Below are 16,644 nucleotides of genomic sequence, written 5' to 3' on the forward strand. Positions count from 1 at the left end.
TTTACCCATTTTGCTTTGTTCCTCTTTTGCTTTGATATATCTTCCTGGGAACTGGGGAGTAATTCGGTGGCAGGGGAGGAGGGATGAGCCTGGGGCCATCTGCTTTGTCTCATCTCCAGAGAACCAAGGTTGAGGTGGCTGGGAACACCTTCTCAGCTCAGAGTTTCCACAAGACCTTCACACCTCTGGATTGGCTTTCTATGGACTGGGCAGTTGGGAGGGGTTTTGAACCATAACACTTTCGCATGGGAACTTTAGATCCTGCCTATTTTCTCTGCAGTCACTTTCTCTCAATAAAATATCCTTTTGAAATGCTTCCTGCTTCAAGAGTTCTACTTTCTTGAGGGAATAGCTGAGGCAAGACCTTACAGAATGCCCCATTGCCCTTAAGCTTATTGCTAGCCAATGGGATTTTCTGTACAGCTTTGGAGGGAAGGATTTTAAGTAGGATAATGGCATAAGAGAAAATGGTTTTAAAATTCCTTCTCATCGGCTGTGATTCCAATCCAGTTCCCCATAGCTAGCAACTACTTTTAAAGGTAAAGCTGATATATTAATGCAGTCATGCATTTTATTATGGGCTCAATTTTGCTTTGAAATATCTACAAGGAAGAAAATACCATGCACTTTAGCTGCCTGAAGAATAAGTATGAGAGTTTCTTGCATCCCTCATAGAAACAATTCACAAAGTATGTTTTATTGTTTGTGGTTTATCAAAGGTTGGTTCTGTTTAGTCATTATGAAAAATGTAAGTGATGCCCCTTCTAAGCTGTCTGATTCAGTCAAAACCAGGCATGTTTATCACAATATAGATATTTGCCCAGCAAATATCTTACATATACCATTGTATGTGAATATGTACAATATTAAAAGGGACAGGGCTGCTCCCTCCAGTCAGATAGTGACTTCCATTGTTTTTAATAAATACTAAATAGGCATGTGTTGTTGCTGTTTTTCCATATCTATTTAATATATTTGTCACTTACCAGGAAAGCTATCAACTGGGATGCTTGGAAACACATGATGTCCTGAGCAAACCATGACAGCATCAAAAGTAGTTGATTCCAGCATGCCATCCTTCTGTGTTATGACAACCCATTGGCCAGAGACAGGAAAATCTGGGTGCTTCTTAATATTGGTCACATGTGTCTTTGAAGAAACATTCAAGGACATATTTATTTATTTAAAATAATTTATACGGTTGCCCATCTCACAACTGTGGATCTGAGCTGCATACAGACAAAGGTTGTTTTTAAACAACATTACAATAACCCATGATACCCAAATAAATCAGACATTAAATCCCAGTCATAAAACCACACCAACAACACAGCTGCCTTAACTTCCTGGCCCAAATGCCTGGGGAGTTAGTATGGTTCAAGATCCAAAGCAACTATATATAAATGACTACATATGGCATCTAATTGGTGTGAATGGATGCATCCTTATATATGAGATATATGCACACAGACATTATATATACTGTAAGTATACTGTATATCTATAATTCTTCTCAGTGAAATTAAAAATTGACAAAACAATCACGTAACCCAATCCTATACAAATTTACTTAGAAAAAAAAATCTTGTGCGATAAAACCTATTCCTAATATCTATTTGTGTGATTGCTAAGAGTTGAGAGTGACTTGATGGGGCTCAATCAATCAGTCTCTAATAAATGAATTTAGGACTGCAACCTGTAATATCTATGTTTTAATCTTTGCAGTATGTCAAGCCAATCATTGACAATGCAGCACTCAGTAATGCCAAAGTGCCCATGATGCTTCAGATCATGTATAAATATTTCCAGATTATGCTTAAATTTTATTTTAAATGGCAAAATTCTTGTAAGATTGCTAACCCTTGCAAGATACCTGTTGAGAACAATAAGCTATTGTGCGATCTTAGGAATGATATTTCAGGCATGTTCTTTAAAAACAAAATGGAGGCAAAGCTGTATTGAAATAGTGTCTAGCCTTTGAAAAGCTTGCCAACTCTGCATGAAGCTATAATAATTTTTTACTGTTTCCATCAATTTCCCATCCAGAAGTCTCTCAAGACTTAGCTTTGTCCCAGGGAATTGGTGAGAACTTGAGATTCTCTATTGCTGATCAAATCTTTTGTGTGCATGGTTTTGTTTTTTGTAACTTTTTAGTATGACTGTTTTACACTGTTTTTGCTCTGCACTGTCCAGAATAACTTCTTGGCCATATAAATTTGATGAAGAAATAAATAATAAAACGTCTTTTGACTATTATCTAGGAGCCATAAGAAGCAGCACAGATCAGTATTTTGGGGATCCACAAACTAAATATGAACCAGCAACGAAAGGCAATTGTTAAAAAAATCCCTTCTCAATCAGCTTATGATCACTTACCTTAAACTGTATGTATTTAAGAAGATCAAAACGCTTGGCATATAGTTCAATATATTCCTGAAGTTTGGAGTTGTGCATATAGTTAGGAAAATTCTCTGGGAAAGGGAAGTCCATGTAGCACATCATTTCTTTGCATGAGTTGGTAAACACAGATCTGTAAATGCTGGCTCTGCCTTCCTCTGATGACTCCTGGCAGAGAAAGAGAAACAAAGATGAATGATATCTGAAATTTCTACAAAGAAACAGAGCTGCAGGAAGTGGAAATATTTTCAGTTAAGTTGAAGTTTGAGGCACTAGATTTCTCTCAGCACTGTTTGTAACATAAACAAAAAGGGGCGGGAGATAAACTAAGGATGGTATTTTCCATTGAGAGAAGGGATGGATCATTTTGAACTTATCCATAAAATCTAGGCTTGCTATCCCAGTGTTATTTGCTTGCAACAACATGGCAAGTTCTTAGATCAGCCATAGTAAAGGTAAAGGTTCCCCCCCACACGTGTGCTAGTCGTTTCCGACTCTAGGGGCCGGTGCTCATCTCCGTTTCAAAGCCGAAGAGCCAGTGCTTGTCCGAGGACGTCTCCGTGGTCATGTGGCCGGCATGACTAGACGCCAAAGGCACACGGAACGCTGTTACCTTCCCACCGTAGTGGTCCCTATTTTTCTACTTGCATTTTTACGTGCTTTCAAACTACTAGGTTGGCAGAAGCTGGGACGAGTAACAGGCGCTCACTCTGTTATGCGGCACTCGGGATTCGACCCGCCAAACTGCCAACCTTCTGATCGACAAGCTCAGCATCCTAACCCACTGAGCCACCACGTCCCTTTTAGATCAGCCATAGGGGTACCCAAATAAAAGGTGTGCCAGAAGCAATCAAAATAGCTGATTGACACAAATAAAATACAATATTCATAAAGCAAGCAATACTCATAAAACAAGATATCTATCTCTGTCACAAAGGACAGAACTTTCTAGAGCCATTGTAAAGAGTGCTGTAGATAATTAGCATGGAAAGCCCCAACCAGAGCAGTCTTTCATTGTTGCAGCTTAAACATGGTAGGTATGTTCCGGTAGCCAAATACAGATGGAAAGGAAAATCTCCGTTGGATTGGGAAGATGCATCCAATATGCATAGGGATATTGTATATGCAACACAGTGGTTACCCAGATTGGATCCTGCAACATTATTCTGGGACATGTACATTTGCTTTCATTCATGAGAGATATGGGTGGATAGCACTTTGAACAGTTCAACTTTTGGAATCCTTCACAGCATGTGAGGCGTCCACTTATGCATAGAATAGCCCAAAGCACACATTCTGGTGAGAGAAAAGTTCCCTGAGGAACTAAAAGCTCAGAAGACTAAACTTCTGGTAATTACTGTCTCAGCCTTGGGATTGCCATCAGTGCTGGCTCCATTGCCCTACCCCAACAGCCTAGTGCAGTATTTCTCAACCTTAGCAACTTTAAGATGAGTGGACTTCAACTCCCAGAAGTACATGGCTAGCTGAGAATTCTGGGAATTGAAGTCCATTAAAGTTGCTACAATTGAGAAACACTGGTCTAGTGTCTTACCCTAGGAGATGCAGGGCATTTTTCATCCCATGAAGGACAAGGCTAAAAGTCCTACAAATTGTACAATCCCAGAAGGGCAAGTAATTGTATTTGTTGGGAGAAAGCCATTTGTGGGTTTCATAAGATTTTTTTTTGTCAAGAAAGAAGAAAGAAAAGTGGCAGTTTCCTCTTACAGATTCTGTTTAATCTACTAACCCCCCTTTGTTTAAGAATACTCTGTGAGGCTGGGAAATACTTAGCTACACTTGCCTCAGGCAAGTTCTCAGGGGTACAAATTGTTCTTAATAGGAAAGGGGATTATACTTGCAATTCTATCAAAAACATTTTCAAATGTTGGGAGAGGGATCAGCAATCAGTGACATGTGAGCCAACCTTGGAATGTCAAAATTCAAAGTTTATAGCACAGTTTATTTCCAAAGGGAAATATATCTATTTCTGAGCATTGGCTGGGTGACTATGTCCTGAAGAATATTTGTGGGGAGGAGTGGCGTTCAAGAAAAAAAATTTCTTCCACCAAGAAAGGTAAAGGTAAAGGTTCCCCCGCACATGCATGCTAGTCATTTCCAACTCTAGGGGCCGGTGCTCATCTCCGTTTCAAAGCTTGTCCCAGGACGTCTCCGTGGTCATGTGGCCAGCATGACTAGACACCAAAGGCGCACAGAACGCTGTTACCTTCCCACCGTAGTGGTCCCTATTTTTCTACTTGCATTTTTATGTGATTTCGAACTGCTAGGTTGGCAGAAGCTGGGACGAGTAACAGGCGCTCACTCTGTTATGCGGCACTCGGGATTCGACCCGCCAAACTGCCGACCATCTGATTGACAAGCTCAGCGTCCAATACTTCCTTCTTAAAGTTGAAAGAAAAAGACTGCCTTTGTGCCACCAGCAGGACTACAGTTCATAGTCATTTGGTTTCTAGCCTGGTGCCTTAACCACTATACCATTTTTCATTTAAGGAATTATACCTTTGGACCTGTTCTAATTTATGGGAACTTACCTGATTGATCCACTTGCCCCAGTGCCAGCCTTCAACCATTTCTTGAGGGCAGGAATGTACAACATTGTGCTATAGCCATCCCTTGGCCACTGAGAAGGCAATCTCCACTCATCTTTTTCTGCACTATGTGAAAGTGTGTTTCTGAGTTGTGCTTTCTCCAGTGGTAGGGTTCAGGTCCCCTGCTGCATTTCATTTCACAATAGGCAAAAAACCTGTCAGTTATTGTGTTCTAAAGGAATGAATGCTGGTCACCCACTACCTCCATGAATATTTGTTTTACAGGCATACAGGTAAAACAATAAAAAGATCAGAGTAAGGGGTGGGGGTGGGGAGAGGCAAAATGGTAGCCACAATTGAAGCTGTGCCTATTTTTTATGCATACCACAGAATTGAGAACCAGAAGTAGGGATCTTAAGGGGGAAAATAATAAAACACCTGCAATAGATTTCAACAGAAACAAATATGTAAGATTTTCCAGAACCAACTCAAGCAGATGGATCTTTTCTCTTGGTTTTTTAAATCCTGAGTGAGATTGACAAGATTTCTGCCACTAGCCTGAGTGGCAGAAAAAACCGTAACTGTTATGTACTGGGCTTGTGGTGATATACCACGTGCATTGCTGGAGCAGCTAACGGCTCTCCAGCAACCCAGACTAGCTGTCTCTGGTCCTGCAATTGGCTAGCCCCAGGTGGCAAGAGTGGGTTCAAACCTATTGGCTGCCGCCTAGGGGCTAGACCACAGGTCGAAAACCCGCGGCTCCGGAGCCGCATGCGGCTCTTTGAGCCGTCTCCTGCGGCTCCCAGTTGCCCGGTGCGCGTGCACCTCTTCAAACGGGCAGTGGTGCGCACGCACCTCTCCAAACCTTTGGAGAGGTGCGCGTGCACCTCCGCCCGAACAGGCAGTGGCGCCGCTCGTTGGGAGAGCTGCCGCAGCCCATTTGCACAGCTGCCGCGTTCGTCCATGTTTGGCGAGTGCGGCAGGTCTCCCAACGAGCAGCGGCAGTTTGGAGAGTGCGCGCGCACCTCTCCAAACCGCTGCCGTCCCGTTCGGAGGTCTGCCGCGCTCGTCAAACATGAACGAACGCAGCAGGTCTCCAAACGAGACGGCGGCGGTTTGGAGAGGTGCGCGTGCAGTCTCCAAACCGCCGCCGTCCTGTTTGCACAGCTGCCGTGTTTGTCCATGGTTGACGAGCGCGGCAGGTCTCCCAACGGGCAGCGGCGGTTTGGAGAGGTGCGCGCGCACCTCTCCAAAATGCCGCCGTCCCATTCGGAGGTCTGCCGTGCTCGTCAAACATGAACGAACGCGGCAGGTCTCCAAATGGGACAGCTACCGTCCTCTTTGCACAGCTGCTGCATTCGTTCATGTTTCTTTCAAACATGGAGGAATGCAGCAGCTCTGCAAACGGGGCGGCGGCGGTTTAGAGAGCTGCGCAGCTCCCCAAACCTCCGCCTCCACATTTGAAGAGCTGCTGCATTCATCAAATGCAGAGGTTTGGAGGTCCCGGGAGAGGGGGAGGGCGCTCGGGTGGCTCCGGCGGTGCCCGGGCTGAAGGCGCCGCCGCAACCCAGTGCCCGTCGCCTGTGAGTCCGTTTCTCCCCCCCCCCCACGTAAGCTGGCGGCACTGGGCAGTGACAGGTGCGTGCAGCTCAGGATGCGGTGCGGGTGTAGGGGGTGGTGTATTTTTTGCTTGTTTTGCGCATGCGCGTGCGTGCCCACATGCGCGTGCACATTTTGCGGCTCCCACTTTTTTGTGTGTATGATGGAATCAGTTCCGAGTGGCTCTTTTGCTGTTTTGGGTTGCTGACCCCTGGGCTAGACTATATATTGTGGCTGGTTGCAGCCCAAGTTTCAGTACAGTTCTAGCAAGAATAAAGTATCTGTTATCCTGTACTCAGCCTCTTGTCTTCCTTCCTGCACCAAAGAGCCGACTACTTAACAGTAACACTGGTGTTTTTCTCTCTTTTTTTCTTCTGCTGTTCCAGGAGATGTAAAAAAAAGTGAATTCCACAGTCAGAAGCAGGGCTTTTTTCCTCATAGAACGCTCAGAACGGAGTTCCGGCACCTTTTTTGGATGGAACCTTATAGGGTAGGCAAGGCAAGTTGTATGACATGTGCGAGTTCCGGCACATTTTTCTTTTACAAAAAAAGCACTGGTCAGAAGCTATGGAAAATGCAATCCAGACAGGACATCAGCTGAAAGGAGGAATCAGCTGAAATCTCAACAGGAACGTCCTTCATTTCCAGCTGGTTTACTCTTAGGAGTCCAGCAGTTTAAGGCTGAAGTGCAGAAAAGCCCTACAGCCTTCACAAAGACCTTGCCAGTTTCAAAGAAAGCCAAAAGATTAAGGTGGCCAGTACTCAGTCAAGCAGCATTTCATGTTACATAACATGTTTGCATTTTGATTAATATTCTGCAGATGGCTATGAAAGATTGCATAACCAAGAAAAAAACCCACAGCTTATTCCCAGGCAACAAAAAGAAGACAGATGTCAAAGTCCTATCAAATAACACTGATTAACTTGAAGAGAGACTTTTCATGTTATGAGCTATCCTGCCTTGCAATACAGTAAATTTTCTCCTGCTATTTTCTGCATTAAATAGTGCATTATCTTTTGCAAACATATATATAATGTAAGTATATATAACATCAGTTGCAAACTAATACTTGTAGTAATAATAGTTTCTTGAAAAATATTTATCTGGAGTATTTATAACTTACTTTAATCTTCCAGCCTGGGAATCCATACCCACACATTTGCAGTATAAAATATACAACCCAAAAAAGTAAGTAGGAGCAAAGCAAAGTGAAACATGAACTCAGATGCCTGATTCTTGTTTTTATGTGGACTTTTAAAAATTAGCTGTAATGTTTTAATTACTTTAAAGCTTTTGTAAATTGGAAATGGAAACTGTTTCAAAGAGATTAAAATATAATATTTTTGAGTTAGGCCTGACTCCTGGGGATTTGCTACACCTTTCCTAATGAAATATGGAAGCTATTGGCCACTGCCTGTGACTTCTTAATTATAGCCTACAGAGAAATCTGATGAAGGGTAATTGGAGCCAGCCCAATGTGCTTTCACTGCAATATGCAATTAAGTTTATTAAAAATTAAAAGAGTCCATTTGGTAAACAGGGAGGGGAGGAGGGAGGGAGGGCAGAAGGCAGGAATCCCATGGGCTAGCATTTTAAATCTTCCCCTCAAATCTCCTATTTGGGATATCTTACACATTCAAGGAGGGGGCATTGCCACTACCTCATATTTGACCATGAATTTTTAGGCATTGATCTCCCTCACCCCTTCTATCTTTCAGACTCCAGGACTGACCAAGTCAAGCATAAGTCAATGCTTTTGGGTGTTCTTCTGTACCAGAAAAGTTATCTAATTCGTCTGTTAATATCTCACTCTTGCACAGGATCAGGACTGGGACACGTGTGGAAATGAGAGATGGTGCCTCCTGGAACAGAGTTCATATCAAAGCTATACATGTTTCCAAGACATCCTCTAGGGCAGTGCATTTCAACCCATGGTATGCGTACCACTGGTGGTACTTCAGCACCTGGCAGGTGGTATGGTATGTGTACGACGGGCTGAAAAGCACTGTAAAAAAAAGTGTAGTGAGGGGATGAGTTGAAGCGGTGGCAGCACCGCATAGGCCTGTGGGAGAGTCAGCTGGATCTTCGGTGTTGCCAGGGCTTGGCAAAGTGCCAAGGATCGGTGTGCAGCTCCAGCTGATTGGCACTTCCAGGAACAGCAGGCAACCTGGGGAAGAGGAGTCAGCTGGAGCTGCACTAAAGAGAAAAGGAGGAGGGGGGGGAAGTGGAGAGGATATAAAAGTAGGAGGTTTTGGCAGGAAAGGGAGAGAAAAAAAACACAACGGGGAAAGAGAAGGGGACGGAGAAAGAGAGACGGAGTAGAGGAGAGGCTTCTTTGAGACAATCGGAGGGACAAAAGGGGAAAGAACAATGCAAGGATTAATGTCAGAGAAACAGACACAAGTTTCCCAATAAAAGTGTGGTAAGTGGGGATACAGATAGTCCTCAACCTACGACCACAACTGAGCCTAAAATTTATGTTGCTAAGTGAGAAATTTGTTAATTGAGTTTTGTCCCATTTTATGACTTTTCTTGCCACATTTGTTAAGTGAATCGCTGCAGTTGTTAAATTAGTAACACGGTTGTTAAGTGAATCTGGTTTCCCCATTGACTTTGCTTGTCGGAAGATTGAAAAAGGGGCTCACATGACCCTGAAACATTGTTACCATCATAAATATGAATCAGTTGCCAAGCATCTGAATGAAAATCACGTCACCCTGGGGTCATGCTGCAATGGTCATAAGTGTGAAAAAATGGTCATAAGGCACTTTTTCCAGTGCCATTGTAACTTCTAACAGTCACTAAGTGAACTCTTGTAAGCCAAGGACTACCTGTACTGTATCACTTTTCCCCCTTTTTTTGGTTATCAAGTTTTTGACACCCTGCTAGATGACTGATAGTACTCGAATACTGCCATATCCTAAAAGTGATACAGTCTGTGAAAAGATTGAAAAGCCCTGCCCTAAAGTCTCTTTAATTGCACTGGGTAAGCCTATAAAGTGCCTGTTTTTAAGCAATGAAGGTTAATTGGAGCTTGCAAGAGCTGCCCTTGGAAACAATGGACCTACTGGGGATATTATTACATAGAATGAAGGCTATTGCTAAGCACATTGATTTGTGCTTTAGATTGTAAGCCGCCCTGAGTCTTCAGAGAAGGGCGGGATATAAATGGGATTATAAAAAAAAAAAGAAAATGTTTATTTTGTAGTGTCTGCTTACATAATGCTTTGGGAACAGAGATAACTAGTTTCCATTTTTCTTCTTTTCTTCTAAAGATATTATGAAATGATTTAACAGATACTTGATTGGTCAAATAAATCTTATTGAGCTCCCTCCAAGGGGCCTGCTCAGATTTCCTGGGTTTTCAGTTTATTTGGATTCTCCAAATAATGAAATCCTGTTCAGACATAAATCTGCGGAAGGCTTAGCAGGTATAACGTACACTGAACTCCTCCTATCTATTCCCAACTTCCATGCATTCAAGCTGTTAGTCTGAGGAGGAACTGTGCTCATTTTTTTCTTGAATTCTATTATAGCTCTGCATGATCTGAGACCTGCACCATATAAAGAATAAAGAGATATAGCCATATGAATGACACCTATACTCTACCTCAGTCTCCCAGCCTTGGCAAACTGAAGATGTTGAGACTTCAGCTCCCAGAATTCCCTAGCCAATAAGGCTGGTAAACTCTGGGAATTGAAGTCTATATATCTTCAAGTTACCATGAATGAGAAACACTGTTCTACCTATTTAAAATATTCGATGAACTGAATAAAACTCTGGTCAGTACTTTTGCATAAAAGGTAAAGGTAAAGGTTCCCCCGCACATGCGTGCTAGTCGTTTCCGACTCTAGGGGCCGGTGCTCATCTCCGTTTCATAGCCGAAGAGCCAGCGTTTGTCCGAGGACGTCTCCGTGGTCATGTGGCCGGCATGACTAGACGCCAAAGGCGCACGGAACGCTGTTACCTTCCCACCATAGTGGTCCCTATTTTTCTACTTGCATTTTTACGTGCTTTCGAACTGCTAGGTGGGCAGAAGCTGGGACGAGTAACAGGCGCTCACTCTGTTACGCGGCACTCGGGATTCGACCCGCCAAACTGCCGACCTTCTGATCGACAAGCTCAGCGTCCTAACCCACTGAGCCACCGCGTCCCTTTTGCATATACTCCAACAAATTAAAGAGCGGACTTTTCATAATATCTGAGAAAGCAAAGACCACCAATAAAATTCTTTCATATACCCGCCAAGCTTTTGTGTCCCACTACGATTTTGGTAGTATACATTCAGTGAAGTGAGTTAGAAGCTCATGTTTGCTAAATAATGCATATACATGTTTGTTTATACAATTTCACAATAATCTTGTTTTTATAAAGTGTTTCACTACCCACTACAAGCAACATTTCTAATATCCCTCCAAATCCAAGATATTTTGAGATAAGACCTAAAAAAAGTATCAAATATTTTGTCAACCAAAGAAACAGACATGGGACTCTCCAGGTATAAGAAGAGCTCCAGCATACACAAGTAAGTTTCAAGCCCAGTACATTTGTCACACGAGTGGGATATTTAGATCTCACCGTGAAGTGCCACAATCCGCCAATGCTCTCACTCCTCTCAAAGCATGTTGGTTCCAGTCCCTCATCCAGGCAGCATTTGATGGATGCGAGGCCACTCACTCCTGCTCCGATAATTGCTACACGGCGTACCATGGTTTCCTAGTGGGAAAGGAAATGTTAAAACCATGCTTATTCTTGCATTAAGAACCATGGTGGCACAGTGGTTAGAATGCAGTACTGCAGAATTGACAGGCAAAATTCTCCAACCCCTAGGAATAGCAACAGCCCACAAACCCACAGTTACACTCTGCCAGAAATTATCCAGAACCAAAGACAAGATACAGAAGGATGAATGAAACAATGTAATCTACAAAATCAACTGTAAGGATTGCAACCAATGCTATGTGGGACAAAGATCATGTCAATTAAAAACCAGGATCCACAAACACTGGCTGGCAGTCAAACGCCACAATCCCAAATCCTTAATCTCTACCCACACCAACACCAAATAACACCAGTTTGATTGGAGCAACGCTAAAATTATTGGCCATGCTACCACCTGCCACACTTGTGAGTTCATTGAAGCCCGGCACTCCACAAACAATTGCTTCAACAGGCACATTGAGCTACAACCAGCCTATGAACCCTATGAATCCAAATCAACTGCACGGCCAACCAGAGACAGCACCGACCCTCAACCAACCCACAGAAGGCCCTCCCCCCACCAATTCACCTCCGAATCACAAGTCCCTCACTGATGACTGATACCTGACCCATCACAAGACCCATCACAGACCCTCACTTGACACACCCACACCTGAGCCCTTATAAACAGAAGACCACTGACACCCCCTAAACTCCTCTGAAGATGCTACCCACAAGGTTGGAGAACGAACCTCCACCCTCATCACTGTTCACTGCCAGGAATTCAGTTCTGACCAGCTCAAGGTTGACTCAGCCTTCCATCCTTCCAAGGTCGCTAAATTGAGGACCCAGATTGTTGGGGGCAATAGGCTGACTCTGTAAATCACTTAGGGTTGTAAAGCACTATGAAGTGATAAATAAGTCTAAGTGCTATTGCTATTAAAAAAATGAATGCCATCCTTCTGTGTTATGACAACCCATTGGCCAGAGACATATAATAATTTATACGGTTGCCAATCTCACAACTGTGGATCTGAGCTGCATACAGACAAAGGATGTTTTTAAACAACATTACAATAACCCATGATACCCAAATAAATCAGACATTAAATCCCAGTCATAAAACCACACCAACAACACAGCTGCCTTAACTTCCTGGCCCAAATGCCTGGGGAGTTAGTATGGTTCAAGATCCAAAGCAACTATATATAAATGACTACATATGACATCTAATTGGTGTGAATGGATGCATCCTTATATATGAGATATATGCACACAAACATTATATATACTGTAAGTATATATCTATAATTCTTCTCAGTGAAATTAAAAATCGACAAAACAGCCACGTAACCCAATCCTATACAAATTTACTTAGAAAAAAAATCTTGTGCTATAAAACTTATTCCTAATATCTATTTGTGTGATTGCTAAAAAATGAAAATGATGCAACAAAATCACAGCGATTGGACACTGATTACAACTAGATATCCCCCTTTATTTCTCCACAGTGATGCCAGATTACCCCTTGTGAGACATTTACCTTAGCCTCTAAGTTCTTGGCAAACATTTTTAAGGATCAATAACTTTTTAGGAGCCTCATAATCCAGATAGATACACCTGGATTTTTCAGGTGGAAAATGCCTCTGCAAAGAAGAATCTTTCTCAAAAATATTTTGGCATTGTCCCAAAGCCTAGAACTGGCATGGACATCCCTTCCTATACTTTCCAATTTCAGGTATGCTGTTCTAAGGAATACAGAACAAGAATCAGACAGAAATATTGGTATAGTTTTTCAACCTTTCCCCTTCCAGCTCTTGAACTGTTCCTCTTCTTTTTTCCACCCCTCCACACATGACATACCCACCCACCCCCCATCAACTTACTTCTTTCAGCTGTGTTGCTCTTCTCCTTTTTCTGACAGCTTCTTTGCAGCACACAAGTGACCCCCTGGCAAGAAAAACCAAATGAATTTCACTGCTGGTTTTGGAGGTTGACTCTGAAAGATAGGAGGAGTTCCTTTAGAGCAAGATTACATAACTTGTGAGGTGACTGTGGTTCCTGAGTGTTGGCAGCTCTTAGGGAAAGTGCAATGCACTATACAAAAGGTAAATGAACAGCTCTTTAAAGAAGAATGGGAACTACTTGACTCCTCAGGTGTCTGTTGTGGACGGTTGACTGTTAACTTGTTTCTAAATGATTAGAGTTAGGAAGGAGCCATGGGCTGGTTAGGTTCATTAGAAAATGGATACTAACCAGGCTAGGACAGTTAAATGTCATCGAATGAAAAGTGGTTAAATCAGTTTAGATCTTATTTACTGACATTCAGCTGGCAATGACTGAAACTCATACAGGAGTTATGGGTTGTGATCGCTATATGAAAAAAAACATTAACTAAGCTAGTGGTTGTTACCAAAAATATATCCCATGCTAGGAATCATTAGGAAAACTTCCAAAGTTGGCACATTTCAAATGCTGCACCTCCAAAAGCCTGCTGCAGAGCTGGTGAAGTTTCAGAAAATGGAAATTAACATTACTGAAAGCCAAGAGCAACTTTTAATTAGAAAAGGATATGCTGTTTGCATCCATTTAAGTAAAAGACAAAAAAGCAGGAAAAGAAAAATAACAATCAAGCCTCAAACAGGATGTGGATCTTCTCAATCCAGGATCAAAGAAGCAAACTAAATGAGAAATTCAGGCAGTATATTCTCAAACAATGCAGGGCTAAACTATATTTATATTTATATTTATTAAATTTTTATATCGCCCTTCTCCTGAAGGACTCAGGGCGGCGTACAGGGCAATAAATATTAGAAACGAAGTACAAAAGTTAAAAAACAATTAAATATTATGCCCGATATATACAGTCATTAAAAACCAAGTTAAAACCCCAACCCCTAACCCATCAAACCAGGCTGGATTGCTCAAATAAATAAGTTTTTAGATCCCGCCAGAAGGAGCGAAGGTCGGGGGCCATCCGGAGCTCGACCGGCAAGCGGTTCCACAGGTCTGGTGCGCCCACAGAGAACGCCCTCCCCCTAGGGGCCACCAGTCGACATTCTTTGATCGGAGGCACCCTGAGGAGGCCCTCTCTGTGGGAGTGCACTGGACGGAGGGAAGTTGACGCCGGCCGCAGGTGTTGCCGTAGGTAATCCGGACCCATGCCATGTAGGGCTTTGTAAGTCATTACCAACACCTTGAATCTCACCCGGAGGGCAACCGGCAGCCAATGCAGCTTGCGGAGCAAAGGTGTAACATGGAAGTATCGGGAGACTCCCAACACAACTCGCGCAGCTGCATTCTGCACCAGTTGGAGCCTCCGAGTGGTCTTCAAGGGCAGCCCCATGTAGAGAGCATTACAGTAGTCCAGATGAGAGGTCACGAGTGCATGAGTGACTGTACGCAAGGCATCCTGGTCCAGATAGGGCCGCAACTGGCGCACCAGGTGAACCTGGGCAAAGGCCCCCCTAGTCACAGCTCCAATATGATCTTCTAAAGAGAGCTGTGAATCTAGGAGGACCCCCAAGTTGCGTGCCCTATCTACGGGGGTAATAACTCACCCCCCATGGCAAGAGATGGAGTAATCTGAATTTCCCGGGATGCCGGCATAAACAGCCACTCAGTCTTGTCAGGGTTGAGCCGAAGCCTGTTCCTCCCCATCCAGACCCGGACCGCCTCCAGGCAACAGGACATCACGTCGAGGGCATCACTGGGGTGGTTTGGGGTCGAAATAAAAAGCTGGGTATCATCAGCATCATCAGTGAGGGAAAACTACCCTCACTCAAAGAAGCAGTTATCACTGCCTGGAGCCAGCCTCGTGTCCCATCCCGGGCCGCATAAATCAGCCAGGAGGGACACGGGTCCAACAAACACGTGGTGGAGCTCAGCTTCCCCATGATCCTGTCCACGTCTTCAGGAGTCACTATGGAAACTGCTAGAAGAACATGAATGGATGGCCAACTTGGAATGTGTCAAATGAGGATTAGAAAAAAAAATAATGGAGGCTATACAGGGATATACTACCTCAGGGTCAATTGGTGTAGTTCTGACTACCAGCTGTGGCAGATATAGATAGATAAAGGGTTTGGCACCTGGTCTTCAGTTCAGCAGAATGCTGCCATAAATAAGGTATGGTACAGTAAATTTCTGTAACGCCTGACTTCTTGAATCCACTGTCTATATTTCAAGTTAGTTAAGTGTAACTACTCTGAGAAAGACTATAATGAAAGAAATGGCTAAATAGCAGCTTTTTATTCAGGAATCGGGAAGTGGTTCCATTGCAACTAGAATTGAAGGCAGAATTATATGATTATTAGCCAAGAGATATATGCAGAGAAAGGGGCAAAGGTAATCGGGCACCAAATGCAACATATTTGAACAGGTTGCGTGATAAGCAGCTTGCTTCAGCAGCTTGAAACACTGATGTAAATTTGAGAAAATGGGGAACTCTTGTGAAGATCTGGGTGAAAGGCAAAAGTCTTTCTTGGCAGAGGAGAGGCCATTTACAAACTGAATTGCAGCCACTCAACATTTTTATTTTCCAACTTAGTTGAAAACCAAAGTAATCCTGGAAACTGGCTTTTGCTTTTGTGACATGCCAGCATCCTTCAGAATTGCATCCAAAACCAAAATCAAAATTTAAAGCCAATTACAAAGTAGAGAGAGGCAGGAAACTAGGAGGCATCAAGGTGACTTTCAGTGGGAACTTTGGACACCAAGTTGGGATCCCATCTTAAAGTTACAAGTGCTGCAGCCGCCACCACTTATTTCTTTCCTCTACATGTCTCTAGTACTTCCCTCAGTATAAGGGAGGTGATCTGTATCAGCATTTGTACCCTAGAGGTTTTGGCAGAGCTTATTTCTGCTGAATCCCATAATTTCCATTAAAATTGACGCAAATACCATCAGGACAACGCTCTAGTTTCTATTGCTCCATTCTCTGTGAGGAAAGATAAGGGAAAGGAAAATAGCACAAGTAGTATTTTGTTCCCAAAGTTGAGCAATCCGTTGGGCATGCTTACAAAAGCTGGACACTGGTACAATCCAGCATTTGAATGTCAACAGTAAAGTCATGTTATATATGATGTATAGATATAGACCTCAAAAGAGATGTCTTCTTGAAAATTCTAGGAATTATAATGCCAAGGCACCCGGAGGGCAATATAGTTCCTTGAATGCTGAGGGCAGCATTGGCTCACTTACATGCCTACCAGATATATGAACTTCAAGTCCCAGAATACTGCAGAAGTTGAAGTCCACATATCTGATGGGCCTCAATCCTGAGAAAGCTCGGTGGAGGAAAGCTACATTAACAGATCTGCATTCTGTTTTCCATGAAATTTGGGTTTAAAAATGCTCTATCACAAGTAATAAGGAAAATAAATCCACTGGGTAGGGTT

General features: G+C 43.1%; 1 protein-coding gene across 1 annotated transcript in view; it reads right to left on the reverse strand.

Annotated features, from left to right (window-relative positions):
• Positions 1 to 13,332, reverse strand: part of LOC308666164 (flavin-containing monooxygenase 3-like) — a 30,277-nt gene extending 16,945 nt beyond the window's left edge. The window contains exons 1-4 of the mRNA XM_081324754.1: positions 13,132 to 13,332; positions 11,123 to 11,260; positions 2,377 to 2,565; positions 987 to 1,149 (exon numbers count right to left, since the gene is read on the reverse strand). Of these exons, the coding sequence (XP_081180880.1) occupies positions 987 to 1,149; positions 2,377 to 2,565; positions 11,123 to 11,254 (484 nt within the window). The 5' untranslated portion in view covers positions 11,255 to 11,260; positions 13,132 to 13,332. The remainder of the gene's footprint in view (positions 1 to 986; positions 1,150 to 2,376; positions 2,566 to 11,122; positions 11,261 to 13,131) is intronic.
• Between the last annotated feature and the right edge of the window lie 3,312 nt (positions 13,333 to 16,644).

This window comes from Vipera berus (genome assembly GCF_964194415.1).
Source record: "Vipera berus genome assembly, chromosome: 3".
Taxonomy (NCBI): Eukaryota; Metazoa; Chordata; class Lepidosauria; order Squamata; family Viperidae; genus Vipera; species Vipera berus.